Source organism: Scyliorhinus torazame, chromosome 7 (genome assembly GCF_047496885.1).
Source record: "Scyliorhinus torazame isolate Kashiwa2021f chromosome 7, sScyTor2.1, whole genome shotgun sequence".
Classification (NCBI taxonomy): Eukaryota; Metazoa; Chordata; class Chondrichthyes; order Carcharhiniformes; family Scyliorhinidae; genus Scyliorhinus; species Scyliorhinus torazame.
This window is the reverse complement of record NC_092713.1, coordinates 110,025,972-110,042,629: the sequence shown is the minus strand read 5'-3', so window position 1 is coordinate 110,042,629 and position 16,658 is coordinate 110,025,972. Positions and strand designations below refer to the sequence as shown.

The 16,658-nt window shown below is 44.9% G+C and overlaps 1 protein-coding gene across 2 annotated transcripts in view; it reads left to right on the top strand.

Moving 5' to 3' along the window:
- Positions 1-16,658, top strand: part of hmcn1 (hemicentin 1) — an 838,180-nt gene that overhangs the window by 710,347 nt on the left and 111,175 nt on the right. For both annotated transcript variants that reach the window (XM_072511251.1, XM_072511250.1), the window contains exons 71-76: positions 2,231-2,367; positions 4,418-4,559; positions 6,625-6,769; positions 11,717-11,844; positions 13,008-13,164; positions 15,516-15,637. In XM_072511251.1, the coding sequence (XP_072367352.1) occupies positions 2,231-2,367; positions 4,418-4,559; positions 6,625-6,769; positions 11,717-11,844; positions 13,008-13,164; positions 15,516-15,637 (831 nt within the window). The remainder of the gene's footprint in view (positions 1-2,230; positions 2,368-4,417; positions 4,560-6,624; positions 6,770-11,716; positions 11,845-13,007; positions 13,165-15,515; positions 15,638-16,658) is intronic.

Here is a 16,658-nt window from a genome sequence, read left to right as displayed (position 1 = left end):
TTCGCCTTGTTGTTTATGCTTTCTATCCCAAAGTTCACATTCCAATTTTAAAGTCTCCCAATTTTTTGCTTTACAATCCACACAATCATCAATCCCTTTTCCACGGGCGTTATCTCTCCAATTCATTAATAGTGATTGTTCGTGGCGATTAGTGGACTGTTTTTTTCCACTCTGAAATTAAAATTTCCATTTTGAAGCCGGCGTTGCTCTGCCAAATAATTTTCTCAGCAGAAATGCAATTATCGTAGTTCCAAGTGCCCCCTAGTGGCCAAATATCATGACCCAATTTATTGTTCAGCGCTGCAGATAATCTCCGGAAATTACGTTCTTGAGGAGGGTTTTCGGAACACATAAAAATAGAGGGGAATTGCCCCCGGTTTTGTCTAAACTCTGTCCCATAATGTCAATAAAATGTGCCCCTGGCAACAAAAAATAATAAAAAAAACATCCCTGGTACCAAATCAAATTGCAGGGTCCCTGACCCAAACTTAAGCCTGTATAACAAGAGGTCCCTGACCTAAGGCTAACCACAATTGGGGTCCCTGACCCTAAGTACTCTACTAACAGTACAATTTAGATTTGAGCACAGTCACCTGTTTAGTTACTTCCGTCAGGGATGAGGGGTCGAACCACCAATCCGAGAGAGACCAAGGTTAATCTTACCACGTGCCGGCGTCCGTCTCTTTCCCCCAGGTCTGGCTCGATCACTTCTTCAGTCCCCCACGGAATTCACTCAGGTTATTGGTAACTGCTCGCTTGCGTCAATTGCTGAAGTCAATATTTTCCCGCTTCTGTAGTAGAAAGATTCAACACACTCGGTAAGACAGAATAACAAAGCTTTATTTTCAAAAAGACTGCATGCAGTACTGGCTGAAACTTGAAGTCAGAAAGCAGTCAACAAAACTGCTGAGTCTTTCGCAAGTTCCACACTTTTGCAGAGAATTAGCTCAATATTTATACATTATCATTATCAAGATTGTGTGACAACAGTATAGGCAGGAATTTGATCGGAAATACAAACGGAAGCATAGAACAGACCTTTTTTGGTCACATCACTCATACCATTATCTTGTCCTTGGAGGCCTGAACTTATCTTGTTTAATTCCTATGGCCCTGGGTTATGACGAGTTAGTTTTATCAGGAGTTGCCGAGGTCCGGTGTTTTGGAATGGCTCGACCTTCGCTGATCTTTTCAGACTTCAAGTTATGCAGAGTTGGCCTTATCAGTCTTACAGTCTGAAATGGTTAGGGCAGCATTTCTTACAGGGGTCTGGTGAACTGTGAGCATTCTTTACATGGGCCTGGTGAGCTGGAATGAGTAATTCAGCCTTTCTTACATTGTATCAAACATTTTGACCAGTCTTCCCATTGACCAGTTTTCCCATCATGCCATTACTTAATTCGTACCATATCACAATTAGAGAGTTCATTCAGAACTTTCATTGTATTTTCTTGAGATTTTCATGAGGGATTTAGAACTATGGGAACCGGAGTGGCAGCACAAAGTTTTTTTTAATGGGGAAAAAGTGAAAGTTTGGAAAGTGGCAATGAAATGTTATGAACAAGAACCTTGTAAGCTCTCCATTCACCTGAGGCACATTGAAATTGAAGGAGCTCTCATTTTATTTTTGAGACATGCACAGACGATTCAGTTCAGAATGTAGCCTGCTTCCCTCGTGTCTCTTCTTCACTCCCGACGCTCCCCCATCTACTAGTTACCTGGAAGACTGGTCTTCTCGGATCATTAAGACCCTGACCCCATGAAAATCCCACCTCCTGGCAGACTGGCAAATGAGGCAGGAACACATGCCGGAATCAGTCCCGCCTCCTGATCCCCACTTGAACAGGGAAACCCAACCCATTGGTGCAATAAAGCAGAAGCAGAGGATCAAATGCTTTGGGAGTCGGGTCTATTTGTTGGCATGTCTCAGGTAGGGAAGGGTATATCTCGGGTCTTTCCTATAGAGCTTGTGACATTCCCCAAGTGTAACTAAGTTCTATGTCGAGCTACCCTTACCTGTCTAATGAACTGTGAGTGCGCGGTTTGCAAGCTCAGCTGTCCACGGAGTAGAGGCTGGAGAAACCAATCACAAATATCACTCCGTCAGTGACATCGTAATTTGTGTAATATCTTCCAAACATCAAGCAGACTCTGTTTTATGAGGAAGGGGGCGTTTATTTAAACATTGTTGCTTAGCTTTATCTTGGTTGCTGTCATGTTTTTTTTCCAGTCCCACCAAACATTGCTGGTCAAAGTGGGCCTCAGGACTTGGCTGTGCTACAGAATGGACAGGTAATCCTGGAGTGCAAGTCTGATGCTGTACCACCTCCAACCTTAACCTGGCTTAAGGATGGCAAGCCATTACAGGTAAATAGCCATCTTCCTGTCAATACTAGATAACTACATTTAGGGAGTGTTGCAAAACATTTTAACACTGAGTGTTATGGATTAAATAGATTTGGGGGCCATCCCAATACTCAAGTCATTGTACAAAATTGCTGCCGATATTACAAACAAAATATTGGGCAACTGTTTTGAAATCTCACATCTCCAGTGAATTACTTTTGGAATGCAGTGATTGGTGCAACAGACCCGGATTTACATAGGAAATTTGTATCAGCAAAATCGTACAATTAGATGAGTGATTGCCTCGTCTGTTTCCCAATATTGCTGAAAGACGTCCTGAAAACCAAATTAAAATGGAACCAATCTTAACAGTGGGTTTCCAAAGGCCGGCAGCAGATTGAGCCACTACAACAGTACAACAACAACTTTCATTTATATAGCACCCTTAATGCCCCAAGGTGCTTCACAGGAGCATGATGAAACCAAGTTTGACACCTGCCACCTCAGGCGATACTATGGTTTGCTCAAACAGGTAGGTTTTAAGGAGTGTCTTAAAGGAGGAAAGAGGGGTAGAGCATTTTAAAGAAATAATTCCAGAAATTGGGGGCCTTGGCAGCTGAAGGAGTGGCCACTAATGGTGGAATAGCTAAAGTCAGGGAAAGTCGAGAGGCCGGACTGGGAGGAGAGTAGATATCTCGTTGGGTTCTGGGACTGGAGGAGGTTACAGAGATAGGAGGGGCAATGCCTTGGAGGAATGTTAAAACAAGGGCCTGAATTTTACAGGAGGGCATACTGCTTGGTTACTGGAAGAAAGGTCCATCGGAAAACGACCCACCGACTTGATAAAAAGCCATCCCGCAGCAAATGCACGCTGCCAGGGGCCTAAGCAAGCTTAGGGTTGGACTTCTGCCCTTCAGTGGAAGGAAGTGCCTCAAGTGCTCTTGCAGACACAGCAGCACCAAAACTCAGTAGTGGGCATTGCATGGAGGCCCATGAGGTCCAAGGCATGGGCCGAACGATAGGGGTGGAAGACAGGTTTTGATGGCCAGGTGGGGGAGGTACAAAGGAGGATGTAACATCTTGGAGGAGTGGGTTGGTGTCCCTGATACACACAGGGTATACCACCTTCCGTCCCACCTTTTCACCAAATTTGTTAAAATACAGCCTTTCCACTTTCAACTCCCCAGTGCAGTATGGAGTGGAGGCAGATTAATGGCCTTAAGTGGGCATTAACTGACCACTTAAGGGCCTCAATAGGCCTAAGGGCAAGCTGACTAATGCGCACGTTACCCACCCAGTGTATCATAGGATGGGTCAGGGGTAGGTGGCAAAGTAATGGCCCAGCACCTGACTTTTTTTATTTGCGCACCCCCACCCCCTCCCAAACCTCCAACCCTCAACCCCCACCGAAAACACACCAAATGCTGTGGCTTTAAATTCCAAACCAAGAGTAAGAATATTAAAATCAAAGCGTTGCTTCATCAGGAACCAGTGCAGATCAATGAACACGGGTCTAATGAGTGAACTGGACTTGGTGTGAGTTGGGACACATGACAGCAGAGTTTACCACACACTGTGATAGCAATTAGAATTCATAGAATCATAGAATTTACAGTGCAGAAGGAGGCCATTCGGCCCATCGAGTCTGCACCGGCTCTTGGAAAGAGCACCCCACCCAAGGTCAACACCTCCACCCCATCCCCACAACCCAGCAACCCCACCCAACACTAAGGGCAATTTTGGACACTTAAGTGCAATTTATCATGGCCAATCCACCTAACGTGCACATCTTTGGACTGTGGGAGGAAACCGGAGCACCCGGAGGAAACCCACGCACACACGGGGAGGATGTGCAAACTCCGCACAGACAGTGACCCAAGCCGGAATCGAACCTGGGACCCTGGAGCTGTGAAGCAATTGTGCTATCCACAATGCTACCGTGCTGCTGTCAGAGCAGCTTAAGTGCATGATTGCCACCTGCTGACCTCAAGCCCTTGTATTCCGACTTGCGTCCCAACTAGCTTTTGAAGTATTGGACTGTGACTTCATGCTTCTTTGATTAAATCTGCAGGCCACCCCTCGTTTACGCATCCTCTCCAGCGGACGATACCTTCAGATTAATAATGCTGAACTTGCAGATACAGCCCAATACACTTGTGTTGCCAGTAATGTGGCAGGAAAAATGACAAGAGAATTTATCATAGCAGTAAATGGTAAGTTTACATTTTAAACCTTTCCATCTCTGGGTAAAATAAATGATTTTTTAAAAAATATTTTTATTAAAGTTTTTGCAAATTTTTATAACAATCATAACAAAAACAATAACAATGACAATAACATGGTAAAATAAACATTTCCCCACCAGACCCAATCTTCACACACCAAAACTATCTAACACCTATCCACCCGCACCCCCCCCGCCCCCCCCTTCGGAATGCTGCTTCTGCTGACATTTTACTTTTCCCCGAGAAAATCGCCGAATGGCTGCCACCTCCGGGTGAACCCCAACATTGACCCTCTTTAGGCAAACTTTATTTCCTCAAGCCTGAGAAACCCAGCCATGTCACTAACCCAGGACTCGACACTCGGGGGCTTCGCGTCCCTCCACATTAAAAGGATCCGTCTTCGGCTACCAGGGAGGCAAAGGCCAGGACATCGGCCTCTTTCACTCCCTGAACTCCCGGTTCTCCTGACACTCCAAAGATCGCTACCTCTGGACTCGGCACCACCCAGGTTCCTAGCACCGTGGACATTGCCTTCGCAAACCCCTGCCAAAACCCTCTTGAGCTTTGGGCATGCCCAGAACATGTGGACATGGTTTGCTGGGGTTCCCGCACACCTCACACATCTATCTTCTACCCTGAAAAACTTGCTCATCCTCGCCGCTATCATATGTGCCCGGTGGACCACCTTAAATTGTACTAGGCTAAGCCTGGCACATGAAGAGGAGGAATTGACCCTGCTTAGGGCGTCCGCCCATAGACCTGCCTCTAACTCTCCACCGAGCTCGTCCTCCCACTTGCCCTTAAGCTCCTCCTCCGGGATTTCCTCCGCCTCCAACAGCTCCTGGTAGATAGCCGACACTTTCCCCTCCCCCACCCAGGTACCGGACACTATTCTATCCTGTATCCCCCGTGGCGGCAGCAGCGGAAAGGCCGACACCTGTTTTCTCAGAAAGTCTCGTACTTGCAAATATCTAAAACCATTCCCTGGTGGCAGTTTAAATTTATCCTCCAGTGCTTTCAAGCTGGGAAAGCTCCCATCTATAAATAGATCCCCCACCCTTCTAATCCCTGCCCTCTGCCAGCTCTAGAACCCACCGTCCTGCCTGCCCGGTGCAAACCTGTGGTTGTTGCAATTCGGGGTCCAGACCAATGCACCTTCCACCTTCTTATGCCTCCTCTATTGCCCCCAGATCCTCAGAGCCGCCATTACCACTGGACTTGTGGAGTACCGGGCCAGCGAGAACGCCCACTGGAGTGAAGTACTCAACAGTGAACTCCCACTGAAACCCGCAAGCCTGCAAGCAAACCCAACAACGCTTTGTTTTTCAGGCTCCCAGTATAGCAACTCCCTACGCAACCCTGCCCCCCCCCCCCCCCCCCCGCCCGCCCCCCGCCCCCCGCCCCCCCCCCCGCCCGCCCCCCGCCCCCCAAATAGCAGTGGTGGTGAGTTGAGGCCTTTAAATAGGCATTAATTGCTCACTTAAAAGCCTCAATTAGAGCCTGAGTGGGAAAGCTGTTCCGAGGTCTTTCTGCCATGAAGTTAATCAGGCATAAGCCGGAAAGTGGCAGGGCTGCCACCCCACACCCTCCTGCGTAATTAAATGCCCCTGCCTGCAAACTCATTGCCAGGCCTTGGGGTACATTAAATTCCACCATTATTTCAAGCTTGCATTGTCAATTGGGAGCCTCAAAACCAGAAAAATATATTGGAAAATTGTAGGTATCCTGTACAAAATTTCCATTTGAAATTCCCCAATACTGTTGTGCATCGTGTGGGCAAGACGCCTACCAGGGTATGATTACAAGGCTAGGATTGAGTTGAAGTTACTTCCTGAACCATGAAATGATTAACTTCTGTGTATAAAAAGTTTAAACTAATTTGAAAATTCAGACACTTGCAGTCACTCTAATTGCTAATTATACAATGCGACTTAGAAACTTGTTAGCAATGAAAGGTCCTTGTTTTTTTCTCAACTAGCTCATTTATTTTTGATGCATATTGATGATATAACTGTACTAAATTAGTACTAATCCTGTTGTTTTGAACATACAGTTGCTCCAACAATAAAAGAAGGTTCGCAGACGGTGACTGTCCACGTGAATCAGCCAGCGGTCCTCAATTGTGTAGTAGGTGGGGTACCAGCTCCACAAGTCACCTGGAGAAAGGATGGAGCCATTCTTTCAACAAGCAACCTGCGGTCAGAAGCCTTTTCAAACACTATTTGATTTATTTTTTTGGGTGGACGTGGGAAGGGAATTTAGGGAAATGCTAATAATAAATGTTTTTAACTTAAAAAATCTACCAGGATTTGAAACTACTTTCAGTGGTCCTAACAAATCATAATACTGCCCAGGGATCACTTACAGCATGTCCCCGTCACCATAATAGATCATAATGCTACTCAAGCAATGTTTACACCCTGCTCCCATAACCTGGCTTTGCTAAACTGGCTGCTCTTGTGTCTCATGGCTTCTATTCATGATTTTGACAATTCAGAAATTGACCAACCGTAACTGGATAGGAGGATAAAGCGTATGAATACATGACTGGAGTGATAGTGTAGGAAAATGGGCTCTAGATTCTTGCAACATTGGGACTGGCTCTGGAGGGAGAAGGGACCTGCACAGGCCAGATGGGATGCACTGAGCTGGGGATGATTTTATGATGCTTTTGGGAGGGTTCAAAATAAATTGGCAGGGATGTGGGAACTAGGAGGAATTATCAGAGAGGACACCAAGGTTTGCACAAAATACTGGGTGAGATAGCACTAGAGTAGAATAGTAAGGGCGAAAGTAATAAAGCCTAAATCAGAGTTAATATGCATGTGTGTGAATGCACAGAGTATAATTAATAAGACCGGTGAGTTCTAGGCTCAGAATGATATGTGGAAAGAGGTGCCGTTACCAATGCCCAAAAGAAATGATTATTAACAAAGTCGCTTTTTTTTATTATTCATCTACACGCGCCAGGCCTTGTCGCCGCGTAAAGCCGGCGCCGCATAGGTGACGCGGCCGGCGCCTCATAAGTGGCGTCACCCGCGCATGCGTGGTTGCCGTCCTCTCTGAGTCCGCCCCGCAAGAAGATGGCGGACGGATTTTGCGGGGCCGCGGAAGGAAGGAGGTCCTCCTTCAGAGAGGACGGCCCGACGATCGGTGGGCACCGATCGCAGGCCATGCCACATTTGAGGTACCCCCCGGTGCAGGATCCCTCACCCCCTCGTCCCCCAGCATTCCCACGCTGTTCCCGATGGCAGCGACCAGGTGTGGACGGCGCCGGGGGGAACTCGCCGTTTTGGCCTGGCCGCGCGGCCCATCCGGGCCTGAGAATAGCGGGGGTGCCGGAGAATCGCCATTTTGGGTGTCTCCGGCGATTCTCCGGCCCGCGGAACCCGACGGGGCCATTCCCGCCGCTTGGGAGAATCGCTGGAGGGCGTTGGGCCGGCGTCCCGGGAAATTTTGGCGGCCCAGGCGATTCTCCCAACCGGCGCGGGAGTGGAGAATCTCGCCCAAAGTGTTCAGGAATGGTAGGAAAGGAAGAAAAGGGGCAGAATGGCTGGTATTGATTAACATATAGCATTACAGTGCTGCAGAGAGAGGATGTCACAGAGGTGCCAAGGACAAAATCTATTGGGCTAGAACTAAGCAACAGTGCAATTATATTTGGCGGGATTCTTCGCGATCGGTGCAATGGCCCAATGGCGCGTGAACCACTCCGGCGTCGGGCCGACCGGATGTAGCGGAATTCTCCACACTTCCGGGGGCTAGGCCGCGAGTTAGTGCATGCGCAGAACCGCCGGCGTGGTTCCGCACATGCGCAGATCGGCCGGCGTATTCTGGCGTATGCACAGGGGGGAGTCTTCTCCACGCAGGCCATGGCGGAGCCCTACAGGGGCCGGCGCAGAAGGAAGAAGTGCCCCCATGGCACAGGCCTGCCCGCAGATCGGTGGGCCCCGATCGCGGGCCAGGCCACCAAGCCCCCCCCCCCCCCTCCCGCAGGGTCGGATCCCACCCCGCCCCCCCCCGAGGACTGCACCAGCCAACTTACCTGCCAGGCGCAAGAAGTTATTTGTTCATATAATTAAAGTTCCCATTATAACTACTCTATAATTCTTGTACCTCTCTGTAATTGGATTGGATTTTGTTTATTGCCACGCGTACCAAAGTACAGTGAAAAGTATTTTTCTGCGAGCAGCTCAACAGATCATTAAGTACATGAAAAGAAAAGGAAATAAAAGAAAATACATAATAGGGCAACAAATGGTAACGATTGTAAGTCAAGTAAAAAGTGGATCTGTTAGGGAGAGCTCGCAGAGAGTCGCCATGCTCTGGCGCCATCTTCAAATGTGTTACGAGATAGTAGTAGTGTAAAGAGCAAGGATTCCTGGAGAGTGTTCACAAACTTTTTCCAGAGCACTGTATTTCCAGAGGGGAGGCACTGCTAGACCTTGTTGTTGGGTATAAGGTGGCTAAGTGGATCAAATAACTGGAGGAAAACGCCTGGGGAATAGTGATCATTGTATCACCAGCTTTAGGATAGTAAGGGCGAAAGTAATAAATCCTAAATCAGGGTTAATGTGCATGTGTGTGAATGCACAGAGTATAATTAATAAGATTGGTGAGTTCTAGGCTCAGATTGATATGTGGAAATATGATGTTGTGGCTAAAACAGAAACCTGGCACCATGCACGGAAAAGGACAAAGAACAATTTAGAATATGAAGAGACTTGAGAAGTCATTAAATATGGCCGGAGTGGATAATAAAGCATAAAGTATCCCAGGCTTTATTAACAGGGGTATAAAGTACAGAAGCAAGGAGGTTATGTTAAATTTGCATGAGACAAATGCCTCAGATGAAGTATTGTCTCTGGTTCTTGGTACTGTACTTTCAGAAAGATATTGAATCATTGGAAAGAGTGCAGAAAAGATTCATGTGAATGATCCCAGGTATGATGAACTTCAGGTTAAAGGTAACTTGCAGAGGTTAGGACTGTTTTCCTGGGGATGAGAAGGTTAAAAAGAGATTTTTCATCGAGGTATTCAAAATCATAAAGGGTCCAGACAGAGTTGATGGAAAAAGTTGTTTCCACACATGAAAGGATCAAGAACGAAAGGGCACACAGATTTTAAGTTACTTGCAAGAGAAGCAAAAGCAACACGATGGGAAGCTTTTTCACAGTGTCAAAGTAAAAGAAGAGGTGCTGTTTCTTGAGCTTGCGTTCAGCTTCACTGGAATTATAGCCAGTTCCAGTGAAGCTTAATTCAAACTCGAGGAACAGCACCTTATCTTTCAATTTGACACTGTACCGCATTCTGAACTCGCCATTAAGTTCAGCAATTTTGGACCGGAAACTTTGCCCCCCTCCCCATATTGTTTTTCATGATTTTGCTTCCGGAGACAGTTGTTCATTATTCAGAGCACCCGCTTTGGGCAAACGTTTTGTTTCTTTACTACAAACATTACCCCACTCTCTTTGCCTTGTGTAGCATGAAATCTTTTGTCCATTAATCTCTCCCATCCTCCATTCTATCACAGAACTCCCCTTTTGTTCTTCGGCTCTTCTTCCCTACCACTTCCTAAAATTCTATTACATCCCTATCATCCTTTAGTCCTGAAGAAAGATCCTTGACCTGAAATGTTGGGCTGGATTCTCCGATTCTGCAGCTATGCCGAGAGGAAGCATCTGGTCTTAGGACCAAAAGGTCAGCGCCGCCCCTGTACCGATGCTCCGCCCGGTGGGGGGTTGGCAGCCGCACCACGTAAAGCCCCCCGGCTTTATCTGCAGATACAGATGGAGAATGGCCAGGTCCTTGGCCGCGCATGCGCACAGCAGCGACCTGTGGCGGCTGCGCCGTACAACATGGCGTCGGCCGCTCGCGGACCCGGTGTGCCAGGTAGTGCCCTCCCGGACCACCTCCCACCAGTCCCTCCAGGCCCCAGCGGAATGGCTCCCCCCTGATGTGTTGGGTAGGCTGGGTCGATGTGGACTGCACTTGATGCAGTGTAGCGAGAGACAGACCTCCAATGCTTGATAAGATTTAACACCTAAACTATTATACATGTTCAACTGTGGGTTGACACTATGCTGACGTGACTGGAGACCTGATACTAGCCTAACCAGACTTACTAGCTACCACATGGTGTTTGCACTGGTCAGCTCACTAACTCTGACTGTCTCAGAGGCTGGGTCCCAAGAGAGCGGGAAAACTGGTGCCCTCTGGCTTTATAGTGGTCGTGGCCTGTCTGGTGATTGGCTGCTCTGTTTTGTGTGCTTACTGGTCACCCTGTGTGTCAATCACTGCCCGTCTGCACTCCATTATATACATAGATGTATGTTATGACCCCCCCCCGGACTGTGGCAGCGCTGGACACAGTCTGCAGCCGCCACACAAGGTCCCCAAAAATGGAGAGGAACCTCAACCGACTCCACCGGGAAGTTGGCCCATTGGGGGCAGAGTATCGGGGGAGGGCCTCAGGTGACTATCTGAGGCCATCCCGACGGTGTGCGGTGTACTCAGCAATTACGCCATTTTTGAGGGGGAGGAGCATCCGGAAAACGGCACCACCCCTGATTTCGGTGTAAAAACGGATTCTCTGGCCAAACTTGATTTCGGCATCGGCAATTGGAGAATCCAACCCGTTAACTCTGTTCCTCTCTCCACAGATTCTACCAGACCTGCTGGGTATTTCCAGTATTCTGCTTTTATTTACCGCTGAATTACTAGTCCAGTAACATAACCACCACACTACCGTCCTATCACTCTGCCACTGTTGAAATGAGAAAACACAATTTGATATAAATACCATAAGCTCCTTTTGAGAAGCATATGACATTTTCTCTTTTACTTAGCCAATTACTAACAAGAGCCCACAAAGGTATTATTAAAATAAAGGGCTCATTTTGCGAGAAATTACAAGTACAAGTCTGTATCTATCACTTTTGAATGCAGCATTCTTGAGAGCAGCCATTGGGCAAGACATGAGGACTATAAATAATTACTTACAGGGGATTGCGGCCCTCAACAATATGTTAGTGAGTAGCATTGATAGAACTGATACTGCAATCCAAAAGTAATGAATTATATGTGAAGCAATTTCAGACCTTTTTGCAATGTGTTGTATGAAGGTGATATTTTTTCCTCACTAGGTATTCATTCTTAGATGATGGTTCTTTGCATATTGGCTCAGCCCAAGTAACAGATACAGGTCGTTATCTGTGCATGGCAACCAACACAGCTGGAACTGCTCGAAAGCGAATTGATGTACAAGTCTACGGTAAATTCTGTGCGGACCAGAGCCATAAATTACTAACACATCTTGGTAATAGCGTCATTTGAGACTTCAGTGGGTGGCCACCTCGTCTCTTTTGCAGGAAAGGGCACAGGTAAGAGTCCCATGCCATGGCCAATGCTGGAACTACCAAATCTTCTGTAGTGATGGTGGAAAAACTTGATCCTTGAGGGACAATGCCACTTGCAGTCAGCAGATCTTTTGGGAAGAGGATCTGTGTTTCCCTCATGCACACATGACGAAGGCAATGGGAAACACCTCATGTACTCGTTTCCCTAGTCATATTACTCATGGAAATTGAAAATAGGAGACTCCTACAAGCAACTGAAGAGGAAAGTGCAAGATGACAAGATGTGTAGCAATGAGCAGTAGGCCAGCCCACAGACAAATCACCATGACTGATACATCCAGGAATCTTAACACCTAATTGCTTTTTCAGTGAGCAGCTTGAAAATTGCTGAACCTAACTAAAGGAAGTTCTGATTTTCAGACAGAAGACCATTTATGTCCATGATGTGGAGACATTAGTTAAGTTTTTCAATTCATTTTCATTGTCAGCAAAGCAAACTTTGGAACTTGAACACCTTACCTATTTTGACTTTATATGGTGTTGGACCGAACAACCTATGGCAAACTTCCTTACAAATATTATGCTATCCTTGTCATTTTCCCGTTAACTGTAACTACTAAAACTTGCAAAGGGTTAGTTCTGGCCAGCTTATTTATAGTAGGAGTTTCTCCGCCCCCCTCATTGGGGAAGTTCATACTCCCATAGGATTGTGGGATAGTCATTAGTCCCCAGCCAATTGTCAGTAGGCAGGTTATAACACTAGTATAGTCATAAAGAAATCTACTCTAATATAAACTAGGTAATTGATCAAGCTGCTCATAAACAAAAATGGAGTATTTGATAAAATGTCCAATCCACAGATAAACAAGGAAATACAATTGATGTCTGACTATTATACTATTGTACATGTAGTGTATAATGACCGTTATCAGGAGAGAATGCTGTTGCCCCACATATCAATTGTTACCTATTTATGCAGAAACTCAAAATGGAGCTATCCATCTCTAGATTTCTACTTTTCACACTTCTCAAATATTATTGTCCAGTGCACAACAAAGTTTTCTCTGATCTCTCCTAGTTCCTCCATCTGTTACTGCTGACCTCAACAATATCACCGTTCTTGTCAATGTGCAGACAACTTTGTTATGTGAAGCTACTGGAATCCCAAAGCCTACTGTAAGCTGGAGGAAGAATGGACAGCTACTCAACACTGATCAAAATCAGAATATGTACAGGTATTAGTGTTAGAACTTACAGCATGGAAACAGGCCCTTCGGCCCAACTTGTCCATGCCGCCCAGTTTTTACCACTAAGCTAGTCCCAAATGCCCGCATTTGGTCTGAATCCGTCTATACCCAAATGTTATATACAAGCTAAATGCTTTTTAAAAGACAAAATTGTACCTGCTTCTACTACTGCCTCTGGCAGCTCGTTCCAGACATTCACCACCCTGTATGAGAAGAAATTGCCCCTCTGGACCCTTTTGCATCTCTCCCCTCTCACCGTAAACCTATGCCGTCTAGTTCCTACCTTTGGGAAAAGATGTTGACTGTCTACCTTATCTATGCTCCTTATTATTTTATAGACCTCTATACGATCACCCCTAAGCCTCCTACGCTCCAGGGGAAAAAGTCCCAGCTATCCAGCCTCTCGTTATAACTCAAACCATCAAGTCCCAGTAGCATCCCAGTAAATCTTTTCTGCTCACTTAATAATATCCTTTCTATAATATGGTGACCAGAATTATAAACAGTATTCCAAGTGTGGCCTTACTAATGTCTTGTACATCTTGGTTAAAACTTATTATCTGAAAACACAATGATTTCTGGCATCGTCTAACCAAATATTTGAACATATTGGTCCCTCCAATACTCAATGGCACGGGCCCATTTCATTATTAAAGAGTTTAAATATAATGATAAAGTTTTACTGATCTGTTATGAAATGTTTAATAAAAGGTATAGAGCACATCACAGGCAGCCACCAACTTCTTGATTGATCCACCCGAAGAAACATTGCACTGCACTGAACAGAACTGAGCTGGCCCGACTTTGTGCCCTATTTGACATCTACAATTTAAAAAGTCATTGCACTAACACTGCAGGATTACAGCCTCTTGGTCCAGTAAGTGGTTAAACACATCACTATGCTTAAGGATCTCCAAACCAAATTTAATGAGCAATCCACACAACTAGAGTGTCTTTTTCCTCAATATGGATTACATATTCTTCCCCCTAAAGGACATTCTCTGTTTACTATATCTAGAAAGATTACTCATGAGTTGGCAAAAGCCAAGCTGAGATATGCACAGTTACACTTCAACCAGCTAAAGTCAACCAATTTAGCAGCATACTTCACTGGTAAATTTCTTGATTTGTGTCCCGTCAGGTTAACCCAACTAGCACGTAAATATTCTTGTTCCTAATGTTGTTTTTAATATGGCCTCCCTTTTTCCCAGAAAATGCCATTCCACATCACTAGCGAAGTAAATTGGTAAAATTCTTTAAAGATAATCCAATCACTTTGGTATACTAGTAATAACAAGCATGTTACAATGGGTTGGACTATAAACTCAGTAAATTGTTGCAAAATATCTTCCAGGACTCCCACATAAAGGTTCTAGGTTGAATCCTTGCCATGTGCTTAATTAAATGCTTTCTCTTTTGGATTTTTGTCAGACTGCACATTAGGTGGGAAAATTTACATTATCTGATCATTCCGAGTTGGTTACATTTTCTGGCAGCTACTTGCTGGGCACCATTGATGGTGGTTATGGAGATGTCTAGAATGATTGTACTCATAAAGTGACCCATTTCCCATTCATTTGTTGCCCTCAGCAAGAATGGTGCTCCAAGTATGAACATAGGAGCGGGAATGGGCCATTTGGCCCCTTGAGCCTGCTCCACCATTCAAAAAGATCATGGCTGATCTGATTTTGGCCTCAGCTTCACATTCCGCCTTCCCCTGATAACCTTTGACTCTCTTGTTAGTCAGAATACATCTACCTCTGCCATAAAAATATTCCATGACCCTGCTTCCATTGCTCTCTGGGGAACAGAGTTACAAATATTCATGAGAGAAAATAAATCTCTCATCTCCATCTTAAATGGGAGCCGCCTTATTTTTAAACTCTGTGACCTAATTCTAGTATTTCCCACAAGGGGAAATGTGCCTCTCAGCCTCCGTTCATTCTTTGACTGCTTATGGGATGTGTGTAAAGCTGGTTACCTAGATTGCCAGGATTGTGAATAACATATGGCTGATGGGCTGTAGCTTGGATACCTTTGCCATACAGCAAGTAAAATAACTCATCAGATCATCAGTTATTAAAGTTCAGAAGTATGTCCCATTAACTTGTGTTACAGTGTGCTGAGAAGTACTGAGTGGGCATTGAGCAACAGGATAAGCAACGCTGCCCTGGACAAAGCACCTTCCTGTTTAAAGGAGGATGACATTTATTACGTATGAGGGGGAAAAAAGTTAAAAGCTTAGGGCTTGATTTTAATCGTTAGCAAATTGCAACATGAATCCAGTAAGGAGAGCAAAAGCAATGTGAACAATTAGCTATTTTTTCTGATCTCTGCAGACTGCTTTCCTCTGGCTCGCTTGTAATCATCTCACCCACTGTAGAAGACACTGGACACTATGAGTGTAAAGTCTCAAATTATGCTGGGGAAGATCAAAGGACTATCAGACTCACTGTACAAGGTAGGTATTGATAGATTAAAATGGGCCTGATTCTTCATAAGGCGCAATTGTTTAATTTCCATTTGCAGATGTTAATTGTATATTAATTGAGTGTGTAATTGTTGGTAGACATTAATTGGAAATTCATTTGTACTACTACATGTAGGAGAAGGCTGAAATTGTGATTTGGTTTGGAGGTGCATGTTTATAACATGCGCTTCTGTAAATAGAAGTGTGTAAAAATTGGAATCCAGTTCTATCTTTCACAGTTGCTATCTATATTATACCACCATGTCATTTTGTGCAATATTTTAACACAGCTCTGTCTTAACCCATCTATTTTAAAAGGGGTTAATGGCTGTGTTACAGTAGCACACACAGCAATTTAGTGCACTAACAGAGGAAATTAGCCCCTTGTGTGTTTTGGTGAAAATCACAGATCATTGCTTTGACAAGTGTAAAAATAATCTGTAGACAGGTTATTAAAAGAAGTCAGTGGATTCCATTTTGGGAAATGCTGACAAAAATGATTTGTGCGTCCCTGTATCAGCCCATGACACACTTGTGTGGATTGTCATTTCTCTGTAGATTTGGGAAATAATCCCCCAAGAGCAATGCAGGACTCGCAGACTTGCATTATATCACGGGTTCTATGTTGCTTCCTGCTCAAGGCAGATTTAGTTCTGCATACTCTTGTGTTATCGAAATGCTGGCTCAATTTTTATATGGACATCAATACGAAAGTTAAGAATGAATTGTATGTTTCCAATTATTTCGAGACTTAAAACCTCTGTTCAGATTGACTGCACTTGTACTGTAGTCAGTGTAATAGTTACCTTTTGTGGTTGACTCCCCTTTTCATCTCTAATCTTCTAATTTGTACTATCAAATACTATTTGTAGTATTTCAATTCTTGAACTAGAGTGAACAATTTACTAGTATTAAATATTTATTTCTACATTTGGAATAATTATTAAGTTTAAAAATTATTTTGGAATAAAGCAACTGTGCATGAGTTTGTGTGCATGCATGTCTGTGCATA